The 23,063-nt window shown below is 41.0% G+C and overlaps 1 protein-coding gene across 4 annotated transcripts in view; it reads right to left on the reverse strand.

Moving 5' to 3' along the window:
* Window positions 1-6,869: 6,869 nt before the first annotated feature.
* Window positions 6,870-23,063, reverse strand: part of ALPK1 (alpha kinase 1) — a 120,286-nt gene continuing 104,092 nt past the window's right edge. For 2 of the 4 annotated variants that reach the window (XM_045085534.1, XM_004748054.3), the window contains exons 9-15: window positions 22,649-22,744; window positions 20,767-20,871; window positions 17,479-19,594; window positions 14,744-14,897; window positions 9,961-10,123; window positions 8,564-8,750; window positions 6,870-7,423 (exon numbers count right to left, since the gene is read on the reverse strand). In XM_045085534.1, coding sequence (XP_044941469.1) covers window positions 7,224-7,423; window positions 8,564-8,750; window positions 9,961-10,123; window positions 14,744-14,897; window positions 17,479-19,594; window positions 20,767-20,871; window positions 22,649-22,744 — 3,021 coding nt within the window. In that variant the 3' untranslated portion in view covers window positions 6,870-7,223. Of the gene's footprint in view, window positions 7,424-8,563; window positions 8,751-9,960; window positions 10,124-14,743; window positions 14,898-17,478; window positions 19,595-20,766; window positions 20,872-22,648; window positions 22,745-23,063 lie in introns of those variants that run through there. The other 2 variants (XM_045085535.1, XM_045085536.1) reach the window with 2 other exon arrangements.

Genomic DNA, 23,063 nt, shown 5'->3' on the forward strand with positions numbered 1-23,063 from the left:
TGATTATTTCCTCATTAGAGATTCATAGAAGAATTAGTGGGTCCAAGAATGGACACCATATAATGTTAAATCCCTTTCCATAAAGACTACTGTAATGCACATTCCTATCATTAGTGATAACAGAATTTCTTCCAACCTTTCCAGAATTGAGTATTACCCCTTAACATACTCGCAATTTGATGAGTGAAAATAGTATTTCCTTTTTATGAATCCTCTGTTCACATCCTTTCTCTATTCTTTTACCCCTTATATGTGCTTTATGGTGGGAATTAAAGCGAGTTAATGATATGGTAAGATTTGTATTTAAGAGAGATCACCAGTGTCTCCGAGGAGGATGTAGAGCAACAATGAAGTCAGAGATCACACAGATCTTGATTAAGGTTCTGGTCATGGCGACAGAGATGGAACTGTATTCAAGAGAGCTGGACCGAAGGATGCAGTATAGACTACCCAGACAGTACTACCTATTATATGTATTCACGTCCTCAATATTGCACTCTAGTAGTCTGTCTTCTCATCTGTTACCATGGATACATGATCCATGCTGTGGTCTAATACCATCCCTTCCATTTGTGTGCTGGATTATACTCCCTCTTGCCTTCTCAAGGGCAGTGCACCCACAGTTTTCCATTCTCTTTCCCCTGTATCATCATTTTCTCAATTTTCTTTTTAAAGATTTTATTTATTTATTTGACAGACAGAGATCACAGTAGGCAGAGAGGCAGGCAGAGAGAGAGAAGGAAGCAGGCTCCCTGCTGAGCAGAGAGCCTGTTGTGGGGCTCGACCCTAGGACTCTGGGATCATGACCTGAGCCAAACGCAGAGTTTTTTTTTTTTTTTTTTTAAAGATTTTATTTATTTATTTGACAGACAGAGAACACAAGTAGGCAGAGAGGCAGGCAGAGAGAGAGAGGGAAGCAGGATCCCTGCTGAGCTTAGAGTCCGATGCGGGGTTCGATTCCAGGACCCTGAGATCATGACCTGAGCCAAAGGCAGAGGCTTTAACCCACTGAGCCACCCAGGCACCCCTCATTTCCCCATTTTAAAAAAAGATTTTATTTATTTGACAGGGAGAGACACACACACACAGGAGAGAGGGAACACAAGCAGGGGGAGTGCTAGAGGGAGAAGCAGGCTTCCCGCTGAGCAAGGAGCCCAATACGGGCTCAATCCCAGAACCCTGGGATCACGACCTGAGCTGAAGGCAGACGCTTAACGACTGAACCACCCAGGCACCCCATTTCCTCATTTTCTTCTGTAACTCTCCCATTGGTATTCTGTGACTTCTCCCATCTCTATAAAAATATCCTGTATCTCTCTTAATTCCACTTCCCCCACTACCCACCACCCCATTTCTTTGTTCTCCACTGAAGCATACCTCGCACAGTATTCCATATGTTCTTTCTCCATTTCTTTTCCTCTCTTCTCACTTAAACTCTTCTGTTTGTGTAGATGCACCCTAAAGTAACCCCCGATGAACCACACCACTGTAGTTCCTTCTCCCTGATGGTGGGTAGAACTTGTGCGTTGCTTCTATCCAACAGACTCTTGATTAAGTGATGTTGCATAAAATTCACTCTGCTTCCTGGGAAGAAGGGAGATGACCTTCCGCTGGTCTTGAAGGAGTTCAGCTGATGAGATGGCCTGTGAGGGGATCACATGGCAGGAAGGCGCAAGGATCTCCAGGAGCTGAGCTGGGCCTCCAGCTAACAGCTTGCAAAAAAGTGGAAATGTCAGTCCTACAACTGTAAGGAGATGAGTTTTGAAACAAGTTGGTAAACTTGGAAGTGCACTCTTCCCCTGCCAAACCTCCAGATAAGATTATAGTCTGGCCAACCCCTTGATCGCAGCCTTGGGAGACATTGAACAGAGGACCAGCTAAGCTGTGCCCAGACTTCTGACCAACAAAAACTGTGAGATAATAAATGTGTGTTGTGTTAAGCTGCTAAGTTGTGGTAATTAGTTATGCAGCAATAAAAAAAGATTGTGTCTTTCCATTTGGGCCTTCACCCCCAATATTCAACTATATGTGCTCACACCGAGGTTACTAGTAAATAGTTTAATTCACAGTACTCTTCTTATCTATAAGCAGTATTTGACACAATTGATCATGTTCTTCTTGATTCATTTTCTTCACTTGACCAAGAGGATTCTATCTCATTCTCTTTTTCTCTTTTAGAACCCCCACCACATGATGGTGGACCTCTCCTTCTTTCCCCCAAATCTCATATTCTTTCTTTTGTATTTTCCATCCCTTTATCTTTCTGCTGCATTTTGGCTGATCTCTTCACATTTACTTTGCATTTCAGTAATTCTTTCTTGAGTGATGCCTAGTTTGCTGTTTGACCTTTCTATTAAATGTTAAATATCAATGACTATATCTTTCATTTTCTATAAAGCCAATCTGGCTCATTTTTAATGCTTCTGGTCTTTTTTGTATTTATACAAACCTTAAAAATATTTTTTTTAAAACACCCTAGCACTGGGTATTTATTGTTGCTTTTATACAAAATATAAATGAATAACAAATAAATAAATAAATGTGTAGCCACATTAAAGGGAATGATAACCAACACTTTTTGGGTAGTGATTGCCTCTTGCATAGAAGAGGAGGTGAAGATTAGGGAAAGGTCCATTGGAGTCTTCAACATTAGTATTACGTTTACTCTCTTAAGCCAGATGTTGGGTATATTAATGTTGGTATAAATAAATAACAATTTAAAGAGATTTTTAAAATGTAATTCTCTGTGAATTCTCCTCAGTTGAAATATTTCTCCTCTTTATGATATAGAACATGCATTGTTTCATAACCTTCCCTCCTCTCCTAGCCTGATGTTGCTAGCTTCATCTCATTCAATGGATAGCCTAGACTGTTGACATCACAAAGAAAAGGGAGCTCCAAGACATCCTTTATGCTTTTCATCAACTTCCTTCTTTATCACCTCCGATTTCCAATTTCTTCACCCATTGTTGTTTCCTCCTTTTTTTGTGTGTTGGTAGAGACACCCATATTTCTTTGTTAAGTCAACATCCTGACCTTTATTTCTGATTTTATCTTCTACTACCAGGGTTAACAAACATTTCCTATAAAGGCCCAGATAGTGCATATCTTTGACTTTGTAGGACACAGACTCTGACACAACTGCTCATCTTTGCCATTGTAACACAAGGTCAGCCACCGATAATATGTAACTGAGTGAGTGTGGCCGTGTTCCAATTAAATTTGGAATGCTGGTGGCAGGGTCTGACCCAGGGGCCACAGTTTGCTGATCTCTATTCTGCAATATCCAGAAGGCCACTCTGTCAACCAATTACTTGTTTTTGCTGTCAGCCATCTCTCCTCGTTATCCTCAGGCCCTCAGCCAGGGCATATTCTATTTCTTCTTGATTTTTCTGTGGGATTTTACATTGTTGACCGTTCCTTCTTACATTCTTCTCTGATTAGCTTAGTTGATACAAATTATAGTCTTTATCATCTCTATTCACCCATTCTTTGGATAATCCATGGTAGTTCTTCTTTTTATGACCTTCTAGTTAAAAAAAATTGTGGACACTTAAAAATATATACAAAAGGAAAAAGACTTGTATAATGAAGCCCGATGTATCCTTAGGCCTGCTTCAACATTATCAAGAAAGAACCAAGTTTTTCTTACTTCCACCTTCACTTTTTTTTTTTTTGTCTTTAGTATTGTTTTAAGATATCACCTCACTAATTTTATCTAACACTCAATAAACACTAAAAATCCCTAATTGTGTCCAAAGTGTTATTTTATCGTTGATTCATTGTCCCACTTTTGGTGATACAATTGGTTGAGGTAAAAGTAACATCAGCCTGACTCTTCCATTATAAAGCTCCTCATCAACTATTCCCCTAATAGTATTCACAGTTATCCATGATTTTTTCCCAGGTCCATTATTTCAATAAGGGATGTTTGGTGATTTCCTAATTCCATCATTCCTTCTATGTTCATTAGCTGGAATTCTTCTATAATGTTTTAGAGGGGGAAACTCCTTTGTATTTCTCCTTTACTCACATACACTAGCACCACATTCACAGTACTTCTGAAACCAGTGGTGTGGATTTTCTCCCCACACTAATTCTCTGACACCAGCTGGATGTCCTATCATTCAGTTCATGTCTAGGACACCCTACCTGGAATTAGCATCAGGTCCCATAGGCTAAGGGCTCAGTCTCCCAAGAATCCCTCACATCCGACAGTAATTGCAGTCTTACTTCTTTTTTTTTTTTTTTTTAAAGAATTTTTATTTATTTATTTGACAGACAGAGATCACAAGTAGGCAGAGAGGCAGGCAGAGAAAGAGGGGGAAGCAGGATCCCTGCTGAGCAGAGAGCCCGACGCGGGACTCGATCCCAGGACCCTGAGATCATGACCTGAGCCGAAGGCAGCGGCTTAACCCACTGAGCCACCCAGGCACCCCTGCAGTCTTACTTCTTATGGTGTTTCCTGTACTTCTTATGGAATGGCTGCTCATTGAGGTTCTAATGACCTCCTCCTCGGGTCTGATATTATGCTAGAGTGATTCGCAGGGGTCAGGGAAACACTAAGTTATTCACTAGTTTATTGTAAGAGGATACGATGAAAGAAATATAAGAACCTCAGCTGGGAGAGATGCATAGGGCACGTATGGGGGAGCGACACCGACAGAGCTTACTGCCCTCTGTGGCTGCACCTCCCTCCCAGGACCTCCATGTCGTTCAGCACCCGGGCAGCTCTCAGAATTGGTAATTCAGGGATTTTTACAGGGGCTCCATTATGTAGACATGATTAATCATTAATTCAATTGCTAGGCCTTCTCCCTTTCTAGGAGGATGGGAGGTGAGGCTGAACGTTCGAAGCTTCTGATCATGACGTGGTCTTGCTGGTGACCAGAAGGTATCTAGGAGCTCATCAAGTTTGCCTCATTAAAACAAAAGATACTCTTATCACTCAAGATTTCAAGGGATTTAGGAGTTAGTGCTCTTATCACTTTGGGAATTAGAAGGCTTTTAGACGCCTTATGCCAGAAACCAGGGTCAGACATCAATGTATTTATTTTTAATTTTTTTCACAAAGGATGCATAGGATTTGGATAGTAAGCAAATTTGTTTTGTTCCTTTTCTCAAATGGAAAAAGTTAAGTGCCTCACTGTTAATTATAATATTGCTGTTTAAAAAAAAAAAGATTTTATTTATTTATTTGACAAGGAAAGAGAGATCACAAGTAGACAGAGAGGCAGGCAGAGAGAAGGGGGGGAGGCAGGCTCCCTGCCGCGCAGAGAGCCCAATGTGGGGCTCGATCCCAGGACCCTGAGATCATGACTTAAGCCAAAGGCAGAGGCTTAACCCACTGAGCCACCCAGGCGTCCCATGATATTGCTGTTTTGGTTTTTTTTTTTTTTTTTTTAAAGTTTTAAAAATCCCTTTATCAGATTTAGAAAGCTTTCCTTTACGCTTAGTTTGCAGACAGCTTTCTATCGTGAAATGATTTTCATTTTATTAAATGCCCTTTTTTTTGCATCTTTGGGAATGATACAAGTTTTCCTCTTTATTAACAGGATGAAGTTTTTTCCATTTCTTTAAGAAACTTTTGTTGGTTTGGGTTGTTCAGGAAGCAGATGCCTGAAAGGGATTAGACACATGAGATATTTGTTGGGAGACATAACTCTAAAGGCCAAGGGCTGGGAAGAGGGATATGCAGGTGCGGTCCCAGTGAAAGGAGAGGGCAAAGGAGGACTGGGAAGGGAGAGAGTCAAACGGCAACAGAGTGTTAAGAAGGTTTTCCTCAGGCCACTGGGAAGATGTGGTGTACAGCCACCTGCCTGAAGTATTCGGAGCCTGGATTTCCTGGCCTTTCTGAGTCACTGGCTGAGAGCGTGCGGGGCTGTGGGGGGCGGTACCTGACTTCACTGTGATCCGGAGGGCTCAGAGCTGGAGTGTGGGTCAACCGCACCCCCACAGCAGGAGCTCTCTACGGTTCTCACCTCCACAGCCGCAGCTGTGGACGGACTTGCCCTGTAACCCAAACTGGGAAAGTTCTATCAAGTATGTAGAAACCGCACATACGGGGAGGTCTGAATCATACCAGATCAGCCACCAAGACTTGCTGAAGTAATACCTCAGAATGACGGAAAGTTAGACTGAATAGTGGAGGAGGGAAAGAGTGAAAATCAGCTACGTCCCCAAAGACTAACCTCGGTAAGGGAATACCTCACCAGTATCTTTTTTCTAAATTTCTTTTAAACAAGACTGTGGAAAAGCTGCTCCCCTCACGCGTGTGAAGAAGCAGATCTGTGTGGCGCAAGGAGTGGACTGTCACCTCTTACAACGCACCATTCTTCCCTCAGACCTTTTGTAAATGTAAACGTACTAGAAACGTACTCTAAAAATAAAGAAATTCGTGGGAGGAGGATCTACATAGAACCTAGAACCTTGAAACCATAAAATAAAAGATGAATGAATTCAACTGTATAAAGTAAATTCTGCAAGGAAAAAAAAAAAATTCATACGAAGTTAAATGTCAGAAGACAAACAGAAAACAACAGGAACTCATATCACAATGTCCTGAACTCTCTCTCTTTTTTTTTTAAAGAGTTCTTTTTTAAAAATTTTATTTATTTATTTGACAGAGAGAGATAACAAGTAGGCAGAGAGAGGGTGAAGCAGACTCCCTGCTGGGCAGAGAGTCCTATGTGGGGCTCAATCCCAGGACCCAGAGATCATGACCTGAGCTGAAGGCAGAGGCTTAACCCAGTGAGCCACCCAGGTGCCCTGTCCTGAACTCTTTAATATATATGGAAAACTCCTATATCGATAGGAAAAACACCCATAGTACCATCGTTGATAGATACTGACCAGAAAACTCCAAAATCTCAATGGCTTAAGCCACAAAAGTTTATTTCTCATCTGTTTTGTGTCCATGATGGGTCTGGTGGGGACTTTTTCAGGTTGCCCCCACTGTAGGGCTTAACGCTGATAAGGAGCTATCTCCTGACATATTCTGCTGGTTGTGGTGGAAGGAAAGTAACTCCACTTGCACTGGCAATTAAATAAGGGCCTGAAACTGATATTCAACAATTCGTCTCACATCATTGTCTAGAACTAATCCCATGGTCCTGCCTCAGCCCAAGCGGATGGACTGTGCCATACTGTGTGTGCCTGGAAAGAGGACAGGGCCCCACACAGGTAAGCAGCACTAAGCCTATCCCATCACACCGCCTGAGAGTCTATGAATTATTTGGTTTCTCAACTGAAGGTCTTGTCAGAGAAAGACGATGGCATATTTCATTACATTTTACATGCTGGTGATTAAAAAAGTAAAAAATTCCTTTCTTTCCAAAATTGGTTGTGACATCATTCTGATCAACAGAGTGAATCTGGGGATCTGTCAGATAGATGAGCCCTTTTCCATTACCAGTCACCCAACCTAAAAAAGAAATACATATGTCTGAGAATCAAATCCTTTATAAAGGTCAGTAAAGTATTTCAGAAAAATAAAATGTATTTATTTAGAGAGATACTTTAAAAACTTGGTTATACTGAAGTTTATGTTTAATAAGTTTCTGTTAAGGGATTTGGTATTGTGTATTCCAATTACTGGTTTAAGAAGGGAAACTGAACATTGGACTATTAAATTTGTCAAATATGACATACCTAGACCACCAATTTTCAAGGAATTAGAGAGCAAAAAATTGCACTTAGTTTAATTATGGAACATTTCATGATTCATAAGTTGCTTTATTGCTTAACCCATTAAGTCATCTGTTCATTTAGCAAGTATTTATTGAGCATACACACTATACAAGACACTGTTTTGAGTACTGGGGATTAAGCAATAAGTAAAAAATCACTATACTCATTGAGCTAACATTCTGGCGAAGTGGGACAGATTAATAAGCAATATAAATAAGTAAAATACATAATATGACAGAGAGTGATGATAAATGCTATGGAAGGGGGATAGAGAAAATCTTAGAGAATGGTCATAGAATCATTACTACAAACAGTTATAAGAAACCTCATTTATCATTTAAATGAAGAGTATTGGTTAATAATTCCAGTAAATAAAATACTAGATGAACTGAAATAAAATTAAAATATAAATGCAGAGTTTTTTTTAAAGTCAGATTCAAGTGCACAACTTTCTATTTCACAATGACCCCATATGAAACTTAATGTCACACTTGTAATAAAGGTAAAGGCCTGAAGAAAAGAGCGAGTGGAAAGTCTTTCCACATATTAAAGCATGCAATATTAAAAAACCTACATCATTCAAATATACTTAAATGAAATTTAAAAAATGGATTTGCTCTAGAGTTGAGCCCAGCAGAATGTGAGCCAGATCTCACGGATTTTATGACACTTTAGACCCTTGTAGACGCTTTAGATGTTTTTTCCAGACATCATTTGCTACATGCAGTAAAATCAATTAATTGAATTATAAATAGCGGTCTATTTAGGCCTTGAACAGTCTATTAAATTAAATAATGACTGGAAGAGCTAGTTACAAGACCTCAGGTTTACATATGAATAACACTAAAAATATAAAAATCCCAATTTCACATACCTTGTAAATCGACTACAACATCTTTATGATTAGAATACTCATAGGAAAAATGGCCATAAGCCAATCCATATTCTGTGGCTTTGTATTCTGTTTTAACCACTTTTGTGTTATTTGATAGCTTCACAAATTCTCCCAGTATGTAAGGTTCCACACTGATACATCCCTTTATTGTCTTGCCTTCCAAAATCTGAAAAGTAGAAATGGGAGACCATAATGACTAGGAAGGCCACAGGCTTTGGGCTTGGGTAGACCTCACTTTGAACCTAGACTTTGCCGCTTAGGAACTCTGTTATTTCCAGAGGTTTTGGTCTGTTCATCGGTAAAGCAGATACTGTAATAATAATCACCTTTATAGCATTGTTAAAAAAATATTAAATGAGAAAAATGCATGTAAAGTGCCTAACATTTTATGTGGCATATAATGGAACCTAAAATAATTTTTATTCTTTTATTAAAATACTCACATAAAAATGAGGCCATGAAGTGACCTACTGTAGGGAACTAGCTTGTCATGGAGATAAATCATGGCCTGGAATGTTGGGCTGGAATAGCAGTTCAAACATTTGTGGGTATAATCTCTTTTGTCAAGTTGTTTCAAAGGTTAGAGTTGATGTGTTAAATGCCTGGCATAGTGCTTGACATAAAGAAAGTGAAAAATGGATGGTAGCTGTAATTGGTAGTAACAAAATGTGGGTCAAAAAATGTCTTTGGCCAATGTAAAAAAAAAAAAAACCTCTTTAGGTATGAATGAGCCAAGGATCCAACATATTTGGAAAGGTAACCCAAATAAGAGAAAAGTCAGTGGAGATGGATGGTTGTCTTTCTATATTTAAAGAAATAGCTTAGTGAAAACAGATTGGGCTCAATGACCCCAGAAAGTGGAGTTGCAATTCATAGGTAGAAATCAGACAAAGACACCTTTGGGTTAGATCTAAGAACTTCCTAACAAGTAGAATTGTTTGAAAGTGAAAAGGGAATAATTATTTTTCCTTACTAAAGGTGTTTAAACTATGACTTGGTAATTCCTTGGCTGCCAGGGGTGGGGACTAACAGATGTAAAACAGTGAATTCATGCATCAGGTTGTTGAGGGGATAATCTGTACTCCATATCATCTTTAGGGTCCTTCCTCTCTCTTTGAAAGTACAGCCAGTACACAAAGAAGGGATACTAAAAAAGCTCACTTGACCATGTGGAACCAGATACCAGACTTAACAGGGTGACTTGGAAGATCCAAATTATGTATTCAGGGTCTAGAAGGTCATAGTTCTTACACATCTCCCTAAGTAGATGAAGAAGATGAAGCAGTTGAGGGAGTCTGGTAACTGAGTTTATTAGACGTTACCAAATATGTACGTATAGACCTGTTGAACGAAACACTTGCCCTCTTTAATCTTACCAGTAATATTGTGGATGGGATATAGAATATCTGTGTTGGAATCTTTTGTTCATGAAGTCTCTTGTTAAATTCTGTCACATAGTGCTGTGCGGTCATTTGCCGTTCCACATCAGTGAAGTGGTGCCACAGCCCCTTCTGCTCCTTATACTCTTTCCCAACATATCTATGACCAGAGGAAGAAACCATACAAAAGAAATGCAAAAGTGATCTTATCACAGAGGCAGAGAGCAGAGATGAAAGGAGAGATGCAAAAACTCTTGAAAGACATTACTCTTTCTCTACCTTGGACAGTCAATATTAACTATCCTTTCTTATTTCATGACTCAAATAATTCTGTAAGAGCCTCCTGAACATGAGAACATAATTCACGTTGGCTGATGGTGATGGCTAATGTTATGTGTTATCTTGACTTGGCCATAGGGTGCCCTGATATTTGATCAACCAAAATTCTGGCTGTTTTGGTGAGGTTGTTTTGGGATAAATTTCACACTTAAATCAACAGACTAAGTAAAGCAGATTGCTCTGCCTCATGTGGATGGGCCTAATCTAATCAGTTGAAGGACAAAAAAATAGAATGAAAAGAATGACCTTCTCCCAAGTGAAGAGAATTCCGCCTGTCACACTGCCTTTGAGCTGGGACACTGGTCTTTTCCTGCCTTTGGACTTGAACTGAAACATCAGCTCTTCCTGGTCTTGAGCCTGCTGGCCTTTGACCTGGAACTACACCATTAGCTCTCCTGGGTCTCCAGCTGGCCAACTGCAGAGCTTGAGGTTTCCTGGCCTCTATCAATATGCAAGCCAAATCCTGACAATAACTCTCTGTCTATATGTGTATATATATATTCTTGGTTTTGTTTTCCTGAAGAACACTTTCTGATACACTGCCCCAGGACGATGGTGATTATAGAGCAAGTGTCCAGTTACTGTAGCAGTTGGCCATCCCCCCATGGTGAGTCTAGGGAGCCAGGATGGACACTGGGAAGTGCAGGCTCTGCAATCAGATCTTTTACTACCTGCACCATGGCCTTAAACAGGTCAGTTAATCAATCTGAAGTCTTCCTCTATCCCTTTCTTTTGTGATTACTTCCTCTGTACAAATACTTGTTTCCATCATCACCTGTTATGTGTGTAGTCCTGTGCTAGTCCTGAACGTTTTGAAGAAAGTGTGACAAAGGATTTGTATATTTCAAGGCCTTATGCATAGCTGGAGACAACATATGAGGGCAGTAAATGATTAAGTGTTGAAAGGAGCAAAACAGTAACTATCACACTTTACTGGAGTTTATACTTGCTATAAGTCAGTGTGAATTTATGAGGAATTTGCATGTGTCCAGAGTGACCTCCAAAAATCAAAGAGAATTGTCAGAGTTATAGACCTCAACTAGAGAAAATACTTCCAGAAATTACTGAGTCCACCACCAAAAAAAAAAAAAAAAAGAAATCTTACCATTTGTAACGACGTGGATGGCACTAGAGGGTATTACACTAAGGGAAATAAGTCAATCAGAGGGAGACAATTATCATATGATCTCACTGATATGAGGAATTTGAGAAACAAGACAGAGGATCATAGGGGAAGGGAGGGAAAAATGAAACAAGATGAAACCAGAAAGGGAGACAAACCATAAGAGACTCTTAATCTTAGGAAACAAACTGAGGGTTGCTGGAGGGGAGGGGCATGAGAGGGATGGGGTGGCTGGGTGATGGACGCTGGGGAAGGTATGTGCTATGGTGAGTGCTGTGAATTGTGTAAGACTGATGAGTCAAAGATCTGTACCACTGAAACAAATATACATTATATGTTAACAACAAAAAAAATTACTGAGTCCAATAGGATTATGAAATCCAAGTTGGCTGAAGCTTTGGCCATTCAGACCCCTGGGGTTCAGAAGGGAAATCTGAGGGGCACCTGGATTGCTCAGTTGGTTAAGTGTCCAACTCTTAATTTTGGCTCACGTCATGATCTCAGGGTCCTGAGATCAAGCCTGGTGATGGGCTCTGCACTCAATGCGGAATCAACTCGAGATATTCTCTCTCCCTCTTCCTCTGCCCTTTTCCCTGCTCACACACTCTCTCGAAAATAAATAAATAAAATCTTAAAAAAAAAAAAAAAAGACAACCAGACAGTGGAGGCTGCAGAGGAGGAACCTTTAAGGCATCAGAAAGCAGCCAGCAGAGGAGCAGCTGCTGTAACAGGGGTAATCCAGCGTTTCTGCTATGGACAGACCGGTCGCTCCACTTGCAGTAGCTTTGAATTCGTTCAGAACTTTGAGCAAACCGTGGTACTGGAACCGTTCCCAAACATTCTATCAGAGGACCTCCAGCCCTAAGTACAGGATCATCAATCTGGGGACAGAGGTCCATTCTTTCTGGCATCTTTTGCCATTTTGTTGGGATCATTTTTCTTCAGTAAGGATTTGTTAGCAGTAAACTCTTTTTTCTTTGACAGCTTTTAAGATTATTTCTTTATCCTTGGTGTTCTAAAGTTTCACTGCTATGTAGCTAGAAGTAGATTTATGATTGTCTGTCTGCCTTCCTTCCTAGTTTCTTCCCTCTTTTTCTTATTTAGGATTTACTATGACTCCTGTATTTGAAGATTAATGTGTTTTGGCAATTCTGGGAAATTATCAGGTAGTATCTATTTAGATAGTAATTCTTTTCTATTTGATCTGTTATCTTTTTCGGATCAGATATTTGTTGGATCCTCTCTTTTCATCTTTCACATTTCTTATTCTCTCTTTCATTTCCCATTTCAGATCCTCTATGACGCATCCTGCTGTATTAATTTCTTAGGGATACTATAACCAAGAGCCATAAATTGAGTGACTTAAACAACAGAAATGGATTCTCTCACAGTTCTGGAGCCTGGAAGTCCAAGAACAAGATGTCGGCAGGGCCATGTTCCCTCTGAAGCCACTAGAGAAGGATGTTCTCCAGTCCTCCCTCCTGGCTTCTGGTGGTTTCTGCTCTGTGGCAACATAACTACAATCTGACATGCATTCTCCTTGTGCAGGTCTAGCTCCAAATTTCCTTTTTATAAGAATACCAGTCAGAGTGGATGAGTGGCCCACCCTATTCCAAAATGACGTCATCTTATCTAATTATATCTGCAATGACTCTCTTTCAATAAGATCACAGTCTGAAGTACTATGACTTCAACATATGAATTTGAGGTTGGAGGTACAGAGCTGTTAAAAAACTCATTCAACCCATAACAAACGGGTTCATTGCTTGGATGTGTGATGTGGGGCAAGTTTCTTACAGTTCCCTCATCTGTAAAATGGTGATAATAAATCTTGTCTCATAGTGTTTTGTGATGATCAATTAAATTAGTATATAAATCAGTTAAAATAAGGCTTGACACATATATACTTGGTAAATAGATGTACTTATTCCTATTATTATTATTATTATCATTATCATCAACAACCTTTCAAGAAATATACTTCCATTGTTTAAGAATCACCCAATTTCTCACTGTCTCTCATTTCTTCTCTTCCTATTTATTTCTCACATTATTTGGATTTGGATAAAGAACAGGGTCCACCTTAAAACTCTTGGCTTATAGGTCTTCTTAAATCCACAGATGATGTAAAATTAGGCCTCAAACCTAATGGGGACCACTTTTGGTGACTATTTCTCAGGTGAGTTTTTGCTTGAAGTTGTCATGCAGAACTAAGGCCAAACAAAAAACTTTCCAGGTGTTTACCTCACTGGGATTTTTTAAAAAATGAAGATTTATTTATTTATTTGAGAGGGAGAGAGAACCAGAGGAGGGGCAGATGGAGAGGGAAAATCTCCAGCAGACTGTGTGATGAACAAGAAAACAGACATGGGGCTCTATCTCACGATCCTGAGATCAATCATGACCTCAGCCGAAATCAAGAGTTGAACACTTAACAGGCTGAGCCACCCAGGAGCCTGGGGGTTTTTTTGTTTGTTTGTTTGTTTTGTTTTTTATTTTATGTATGTTTAAAAAATTTTAAAAAGATTTTATTTATTTATTTGACAGACAAAGATCACAAAGAGGCAGGCAGAGAGAGAGGGGAAGCAGGCTCCCTGCTGAGCAGAAAGCCCGATTTGGGGCTCAATCCCAGGACCCTGGGACCATGACCTGAGCCAAAGGCAGAGGTTTTAAACCACTGAGCCACCCAGGTGCCCCTGGTTGTTGTTTTTTTTTTTTTTTTTTTTAATATAAGTTTCTCCTTAAAGATGTAGCCATTCCTGCATCCCTGTTTTATATGGATGATCTCTAAACACTCCCTTACACGTGTAACTTTGGTCACTAGCTGCCACCTCATCCTACCCCACTCAGAATGTCTATAGGAGGTGTCTTAAGGACTCAGTATGCACTTATACCTCCAAAAATGCTTCATCCCTAGCCACAAAGGAGTTTCCTACCTTTTTTGAAGACTCGTTTATTTACATGTAAGTGTAGTTTTCGGAGTTGAACTAGACTTCTTGCCAGCATTTTTAGTGGGAGTGTTTGAGGCTCTCTGTCCTGCCATACAGTCAGAAACTCCATTTTCCTTACCTGTACAGTGGGGATAACAATGTCTCCCTGAGAGGTTTGACATCATGTACATCTATATAAAATGGCTGACATCATGTTGTTCAGTGTGTGGTAACTATTATCAGTTAATGAGGAGAAAGGAGTAGGGATCTGAAAGTATACATTGTGGCCAACTTTTCTGACTCTTTCAAAATCTCGTAAGTGATTATGTAACAGAAAGTCATAATTAGCCCATTTTACATTAGAAGTATAGATGTTTTAAAGAAATACCTCCCCAGAGTTTCTTCCTGATGAAGATGATGAACCCAAAAAGCATTTCTTTGTCTGCCTTTCTTCTTCACATTCAGGTAGTCTCCCAAATATACAATAGTTTCTTGGGCTGTCCATAGTTCTGATTTTTTAGAGTATTTTAATAAAAGAGCATCTGAAAAAAAAGAGAAGATAAAAATGGATGTTATTTTCAAAGTTTGTTACAATTTATGAATAAAGTTGACTCAAAATTGCCTGAAATCTTCAGTTTCCTTAAACATTTTCTCAAATTTCAGCCTCTTCTATGACTACTACTGCAAAGTTAGTGAAGTACAATAAACCAAAGCTTTGCAAATGTAATGAAGATTCACAAAATCTTTTGCTTGGATAGTGAGGGATTAAGATAAGGCCAGAGTTTTTGTCTGAAAATAGTGGGAAAGAAAGTCTTTTTAAGCAGCAAAGCCCCAGAGGCCATCTTGGAAGAGTGATATATGCTTGCATTTTCTTCTAATTATCTGGGGGACCTGGGACCTACGACTGGTACCAGACCATATAGATAGAAATAAACGAAGTAACTTCCCCTCAGAGACTCCTGGCAACTCCAGAAACCATGGTTATCTATTAAAGTGCACCTTAATTTTCTCTTACTTGTTCTGTTTAAGCTGGGAAACTCCAGGAATTACTTGACAAAATATAGCTACTGTACAATTCGATTCTATTCAATTGAAGAAGGAAAAGATAAGAAGGAAAAGCAAAAAACTGTCTCCACCTTAAGGAAAGGCAGAACAGGGCAAGTAAGAAAGCATTTCTTTGAGGGAAAAGACAGGAACTCTGAGAAGAAATGCAACATTTTGGGATCCCAGTTGAAATGATGTGAACAAGGACCTCCTGCATCTAGGTCGTGATAATGGGTGAAGGCACAGGTGACTCAGGAGAGAAAAATACTTGGAGTAAGATAAACTCACGGGTCTGGGACGGGGGCGGGAAATGGCTGGAGGCTGGGGAAGACAGTGGACAGGGTTGGGTAACTCAGTCAGAGAAGCTGGGGCTTCTTGCCCCAGAAGGCGAGCTGCTGGCACACATCCATAGGAAAGGCAGTGAATTGGGGGAACCAAGATGGAGGAATGTATAACTTGATTTGTGCTTCCTCTGTTTTTCTTATGTGTACACTGGGGATAATAATATTCCCCTACTGGGTCTGAGATCACGTACATGTGGCTTTTTACCCACAAACTGGCACATAGGTGTAACAATAAAGGGTTGCCTAACTCTAAGAAATGTGATTCTGAACCTACAGAATCTCTAGAAAGGGAATAGTGAATAGGGAGACACTACTAGGGTAGCGTTTCACTTCTTTTTGTGAAAACTGATCTGTATCTTAGTGTGACTTCAAGGCAGCAGGAAAAGCACTGGAATACTTTGAACAGAAGTGACTGACATTGTCTTTATAAAAACTTACTGAAGAGCTCTTAAGGGCGCCTGGGTGGCCCATTTGGTTAAGTGACTGCCATTGGCTCCGGTCATAATCCTGGAATCCTGGAATCAAGTCCCGCAGCAGGCTCCCTGCTTGGCAGGGAGTCTGCTTCTCCCTCTGACCCTCCCTCTTCTCATGCTCTTTCTCATTTTCTCTTTCAAATTAAAAAAAAAAAAATTTTTTTTTTTAAGAGTTCTTAAAAATACTGATGCCTGGATCCAAACTGCAGACTCATTAGATTGGACACTCTGGGGTGAGGCACTGGAAATTTTAAAAAGATCCCCTACCCCTAGGGATTCTTATATGATGACAAGATTGAAAACTACTCCTTTATTGATTGATTGATTGATTATATGAGAGAGAGAGATAAAGAGAGAGAGTGAGTGAGTGGGGAGAGGGAGAGGGAGAGAGAGAATCCTCCAGCAGACTTCCCACTGAGCATGGACCCTGACGCTGTGCTCCACAGGGTCCTAGAACCTAGGACCCTGAGATCACGACCTGAGCTGAAATCAAGAGTTAGACACTTAACCAACTACCTAGGCTTCCGAAGAACTATTACTATAGTATCCAGTGCTTAGCAATCCAGAGTTTGTCTCTTTTCTCTCATTCAAATAATTCTTCAGTATCTTAGAGGGTGCTACGATATGATCTTCAGGGCTCAGAGAGCAACCTTCTTTCGTCTCCTTCCCCTCCTCTCCACCACTTCTAATCTGTAATAGACACATTGACTCCCTGCTATGGTAAGTGACACTGGACTGTTCCATATGCAAGAAGGAATTGCTGATTGCAATAGTAGAGGGCACTTGCTCAACCCACTGGCTGGAAGAAAACTTGCGGACAGGTGTGAAAATCTCTGCCCTGCACGAGTGATGTTTAACTAGGTCAAACTCTGCCCCCTAGAATCTGAATGGGGAAAAACAGAAATCAGCTGGTTGGTAATGAGAATCCATGGAAAAGACAAGATGCTGAGCTTTTTTAAACCCCAACTGTCCCTTGGTCCTGTAAGATTCTTGTCTCCCTTACTGCCTTGTGTGTCTTCACAGCAAGCCCCCAACATATGAGGTGGCCTGAATAAGCCTCTAGTCTTTGTGACCATTAGCGTCCACCACACTAAGAGTGAGGGAAACCCTCAAAGTACATATTTTTCTGTATATTCACAAAGTGTAAGAGGGGTCTGTGTCTTTCATGAGTTTTAAGTGATCTACACATCAAGCTCTTCAGAGGACCCCAACCGTACACAGAGGCTTCCTGAGGTTCTACCTACCAAAAAGGTTGTACTCACTGTGTGCTTGGTGGAGTTGATTGGGCTTAAAAACTCCTGTATTCTCCAGTCTCTGTAGCAGCCACTCATGCCTCACCCCTGCCAAGAGTTTTTCAAAGTCATCAGGGTGCAGGGTTCGAGCCTCTAGGATCTCTTGCCTTATCATTCCTGGCAATGAAACAAAAGAACTTCCACTGGAATTCAGAAAGGACCATGAGGTTTCCCTCTCAGAAGAACCGCTGAAAAATGCAGGTGATTTCAACCACCATGGCGAGGATGAGCTGGAGCTCTGGCTGCAGTTTAGTGTGTTTCCTGGTTTGTTTCCTTCCTCTGTGGTAGTGCAGTCCTTGCTAAAATCAGGGAAGGCGATGTTACTGTTTACAGATGGACCAGTGGTCTCAGCCCCCTGATCATATGGCTGCCTCAGAGCACATAGGCTAGAAGAGCCACGCCCACTGGTGGGGTGAACGTCTTTGTTGTCCAGCAGCTGGTCCTCCTCATCCACTGTGGAGGCATCAGGGTCAATGTTCTGCTCTTTGACTGAGCTGCCGCTCTTTTCTGAGTCAGGATTTTGCACAGGCCAATGAAGAGTGGAAGAGCTACATACTGTCACAGAACTTTTGCCCAGAGACACCTTCATGGCTTTGTGAGAGTGTAAGGGCATATCCTCTTCTTTTTCCTCTGTTTCTCCTTCTGGGTCAATCCAGGAGGAACTATCTTTGAATGTAGGGCCTGTGCCTCTTTTGATTTCTTCCCCATGCCTGTCTTCATCATCGCAGTTGATTTCTGGAAGCTCATTTAGTTCAAAGCTTTCTTCTCGGACCAAAGAGCATGTGGCTATGTTCTTGGGTGGATCAGAATCAGAAGAGGACAGAGAAGCAGAACCAACCGAGGGACTGGAATGAGCACAAGTGTTTCTGGATCCCATGTTTCTGACTTTCTGCACACCATCTGGAGCTCCTTCTAACAGCCCTGCACCAGAGGCCAAGAATATGCCTGTTGTGTTATGAGGACAGAAGGTTGTTAAGGGCATGTGTTTGTGTTGCTGACTTTGAGAAGACTCTGAACTGTCATCCTTGGATACTTGGAGAGAGAGACCATGAAGTTCTGAAGACAGTGGATGTACAGCTCTGCTTTCCTCATTGATCTCTAGCTCTTCAGACAGGGCAGTGGAACACTGAGTATCCACAAGATGTTCTTCTTTGCAAGGCTCTTTTCTGGTTGGCCTATCATCTATATAATTCACTTCCTCCCAGCTTGTAGAAGAACTAGCCCCTGATAACTTGCTCCAACAACTAGAGCAATGGCTGTCACTCAGAGACTTGTCCAAAACAGCTCCTTCACCGTGGTTGTGGTCTGGTGACTCAGTCTCAGCCTCTACATCTTGATCCAAGGAGACTTGAAATGCATCACAATGGGTCCAGTTTTTCCCTCTCATCCTCCTGAGTGTCTCCTGACTATTCTTAGCCATTTGGGAGGACGATATTACCATGGCTTTTTGAAAATGTGATTTGTCTTCGGCAGTACTCACAGTATCTACGTTTTTTGTCTCTGTTTTTAGAGTAGTGATGCAGACTCTGGTTTTTGCATCTTTCTGTTGATTTTTGTTGTTTCCACAAGAGCTTTCAAATACTTCACACACTGAAGTGTGGTGCTGTGAATAGGCTCCAAGGATTTTTTGGAAATCCACGTGCCCATGCAAGATGGGTTTAGCCAACCCATGCTTGAAACTCTCTGGAACATAAGACTTGTCATCTAAATTTGAGAAGCCTTGAATTTGTAAATGATCCTTCACCTGGGTGATAATAGACAAGATCTGCTGAGAGAGAGCTTCTCTCTCCTGACTTCCAGAGGAAGTACTGAAACTGTACAGTTTTCCCATAGCTTCATTACAGAGCTGACTGGCTACGTGGACAATCTCGGTCTCCCCGTAGAGTCTTTGATGCACTGTGGTCAGGCCGAAAGCAGCTTTGAGAAGACTATGAAGCTCTTGTTTTCCAGTGGCTGGTTCATCATATCTCTTGGTGAGGAGGCCAATTTCGAAGGCCTCTTTGGCCTCATACAGATATGAATTTTTCATTTCTGGAGGACAGTCATCAGAACTACTATAGGACAATAAACATGTGCCACGGATGTTCTGAGGAAAATACCAAATACAAAATCAGACATTGAATTAGAAACTGGAATTGAATCAGGAAAAACTTCATTCCTGGAGGACAGTCATTCAAAGTGTTGTAGGAAAATAAACACACGCGGCAGATATTCTAAGGAAAATACACAATCAAGTCTTGAGTCAAGGACCCAAAGTATTTTTGGTGAATTGGGAGAAGGGTCTGGGTTGTATGTGATTGGTTGGCATCAGGGGGTAAGAAATTAGCTCGAGCTACCATCTTGCTGTGGGCCTGATACTTCTTTTTTTTTTTTCCAAGTTTATTTATTTATTTATTTATTTTAGTAATCTCTATACCCAAGGTGGAGTTCAAATTCATGACCCAGTTATCAAGAGTTGCACGCTATTCTGACTGAACCAGCCAGGAGACTCAGGCCTGATATTTTTGATCAAAGATTATAAAGTTGTTGTTGCTGTTACTTCTGTTGTTAGTTTTAGCAAAGAGACTCTATGCATGGGACATGAACATAGTAATTTTCTCTGTGTAAATAAGGCTACCATGTACAAAGGCACCATTTATTTAATAGTAGTCAAAACCATACAGTAGCAGCTTCCAAAGCCCTCTGTGCACAAGGGCAGTGTTTTAAAATGAAAGATTTCTGGTATACCCGTCCCAGAGATTTGCGTTTAATGGATCTCGGGTGGATCAGGAATGTGCATTTTGAAAAGACTCCTTGGGCAATTCTTTTTTTTTTTTTTTTAAAGGATTTTATTTATTTACTTGACAGGCAGAGATCACAAGTAGACAGAGAGAGAGAGAGGGAGAAGAGGGAGAAGAAGAAGGTTTCTCTCCAAGCAGAGAGCCCGATTCGGGGCTCGATCCCAGGACCCTGAGATCATGACCTGAGCGGAAGGCAGAGGCTCAACCCACTGAGCCATCCAGGCATCCCTCCTTGGGCAATTCTGATGTGCTTGGGAACTCTTGGTCTAAGGCAGACAACATCATACCCTTAGGCTGAATTAATTCCACCTTCACCAGGATGTTACTACTCTGACTGATAAAACCCTTCCATACACAAGGCCTGATCATAATTATCTAATGATGTGCACAAAGCCCACTTTGGGTTAGACTTTTCCCTCTCGCTGGTTACTTCCCTCACTGGGCAGAGGTTGGTGGGTGGGGGCTGCCCCCTGCTTACCACTGCTGAGAGCACAAAGAGGGGTGTGTAGGGACTGAAGGCAGTGGCCAGTTTGCAGGCTTCTGCAGCTGAGAGCAAATGGTGGTCAAACTCCTTCAGCAAACCCTATGAGAAAATAGGAGACGAAACATTGTATTGACAATTATTTATCCATTAGCAAAACGCAGCCTGTGAAATTCTTTTGCTTTTGTTTCAGGATTCTGAGTGACACTCTGCCGCTCGTTACAACTATTTCAGAACAGTGCCAAGAAAGAGTGAAGTGGCTCAAAAGACCCGAGGGTTTGAGTGCCCTCTCCCCCAGCACCCACACACAATCCCGTCACAAACCCTTGGCTCCCCAGAGAGGGCCTAACGTGTGCCAAAATTCACAATGCCTGCCTGTACAAAATAACCGACACAAGTTTCTCTGGAGGATGGTGCAAGTCTTTGTTCTCAGAAGCTGCATATCTTGCAGTCAGATTAGCTGATGATTTCCGCGCTGTTCTTGGCAAAGAGCCTTTTAATGTATGATTTCACAGCAATTAAGACTCCCTCATTTTTCCTAGAAATACTGTTCTAGGCATGAAGGAGATAGCAGACAGTGAGACTGTAATAACCTCGCTTCCTACTGAGGGGAGGGGATTAGTCAATACACAACACGAGTAAGATGCATAGTGCTGACATGGTGATAAGTGTTCCAGAGAAAAATAAAGCCGGAAGGGGTCACAAGGAGGTTCAGGGTGGGGAGGAAATTTGCAATTTTTAAAAAATTTAATAATCTTTTTTTTTTTTTTTAAGTAAGCTCTATCCCCACTGTGGGCCTTGAACTCAGACTCTGAGATCAGGAGTCACATACTCAGCCAGGTACCCTGATAGTTTATAATTTTAAACAATCATCAAAGATAACTTTGCTGAACAAGGGATATAACCATTTTCTTGTGTGTTGGTCTGACAGCAAAAGCAACATTTTGCTAAGACTCAGATCGCCAGCAGCAAGCTGTGTGTGTTACATTACTATTAAATACAGTTACTATTTATTGTCACTTTAGTATTTAATAAAAATAGTAATCTTCATGTACTATTAAAACTCTCAATACCAGTGCTGAGCAGGAGAGCAGTTCAGTGTCTATGCTAATGTTCTAGACTGGCCAGAAACCTTGGTTCTTCTCCTAGTATTCTTTATTACTGGGTGTGCAAACTATAGAGCTCATTTAGTTTCTCTGGACCTCAGTTTTTTTCCCTCTAAAATGGGAATAATACATTTTGCTCTTCCTATCTAATGGGGTTTTATGTAGCTCCTACATATTGAGTTGTAAAGGAATACATAAATATTAGTAATCATTGCTATTAAGGATAAGAACCTTGAAAAGTGACTGAGGCTCAGATTTGAACAGAGGCTCAGAAGAGTTTTACAATGATTACCCCTTAGTGGCACCTGGCTGGCTCAGTCAGTAGGACACACAGCTCTTGATCTCAGGGTTTTAATTTCAAGCCCCAGGTTTTATTTTATTTAACAAAATAAAATCTTTAATAAAACTGTTACCGTTTTACCTGATCACTGAGATGGCCCAAGTGTGGAAGTGGAATTCTGTGATGATTTGGAAGATCAGTGGGATTCAAAGCATTTATCGCCCCGATGATATTTAATATTCATTCATTCACTCGTCATTTTTTTTTTAGTGACCTTGTATGTCCAGTACTGTGCTAGATGCTAAGATAATCTAGCCAAATAGGACACCATAGAAATTGTCCCCAGGACTGTTCACCTAACTCGAAGTGGGGTGACACTTGTGCTCCCTGATGCCTGGCGTGAGAACGAGACTGACCCACCGAGCACCAAAAATGTTGGCAGTTTTGTTAGGGGAGGCCACTCTGCACCCCGGTTGTGACATGTGATAATTACCAAGTTAATCTGCGGATTGTTTTTAAACTTTTCATAATCGTTTTTGCTCATGGAAACAAAGATGTCTGCCAGTATACCTAGTGATGTGGAAATACCCTGTAGGAAACAAACAAACAAAACACAGATTAGGAATTTATGGTCAATCTCGGCTCTCCTCTCAGGGCCTGAAGGCAAGAGTCAGTTCTCCACATGAACTACTGTGGCTGCTCTTCTTATTCTTACTGTGATTGTTATTCCGACAGTGGAAATACTTCTAAACAGACGCCACAGGGCTCGAAAGATCATCACATCCTGAAGACATAGACCTAAGGTGAGCACAACTGTTTCCTAGTTGAGCTTTACTGGACTCTCAACCCTAACTTCTCCAGACTGCTAGGCCTAAAGAATTGGCTCAAGCCAGAGTCCTTGTGTCCCA

Source organism: Mustela putorius, unplaced genomic scaffold, assembly GCF_011764305.1.
Source record: "Mustela putorius furo isolate JIRA1106 unplaced genomic scaffold, ASM1176430v1.1 tig00000868_pilon_pilon_pilon, whole genome shotgun sequence".
Taxonomy (NCBI): Eukaryota; Metazoa; Chordata; class Mammalia; order Carnivora; family Mustelidae; genus Mustela; species Mustela putorius.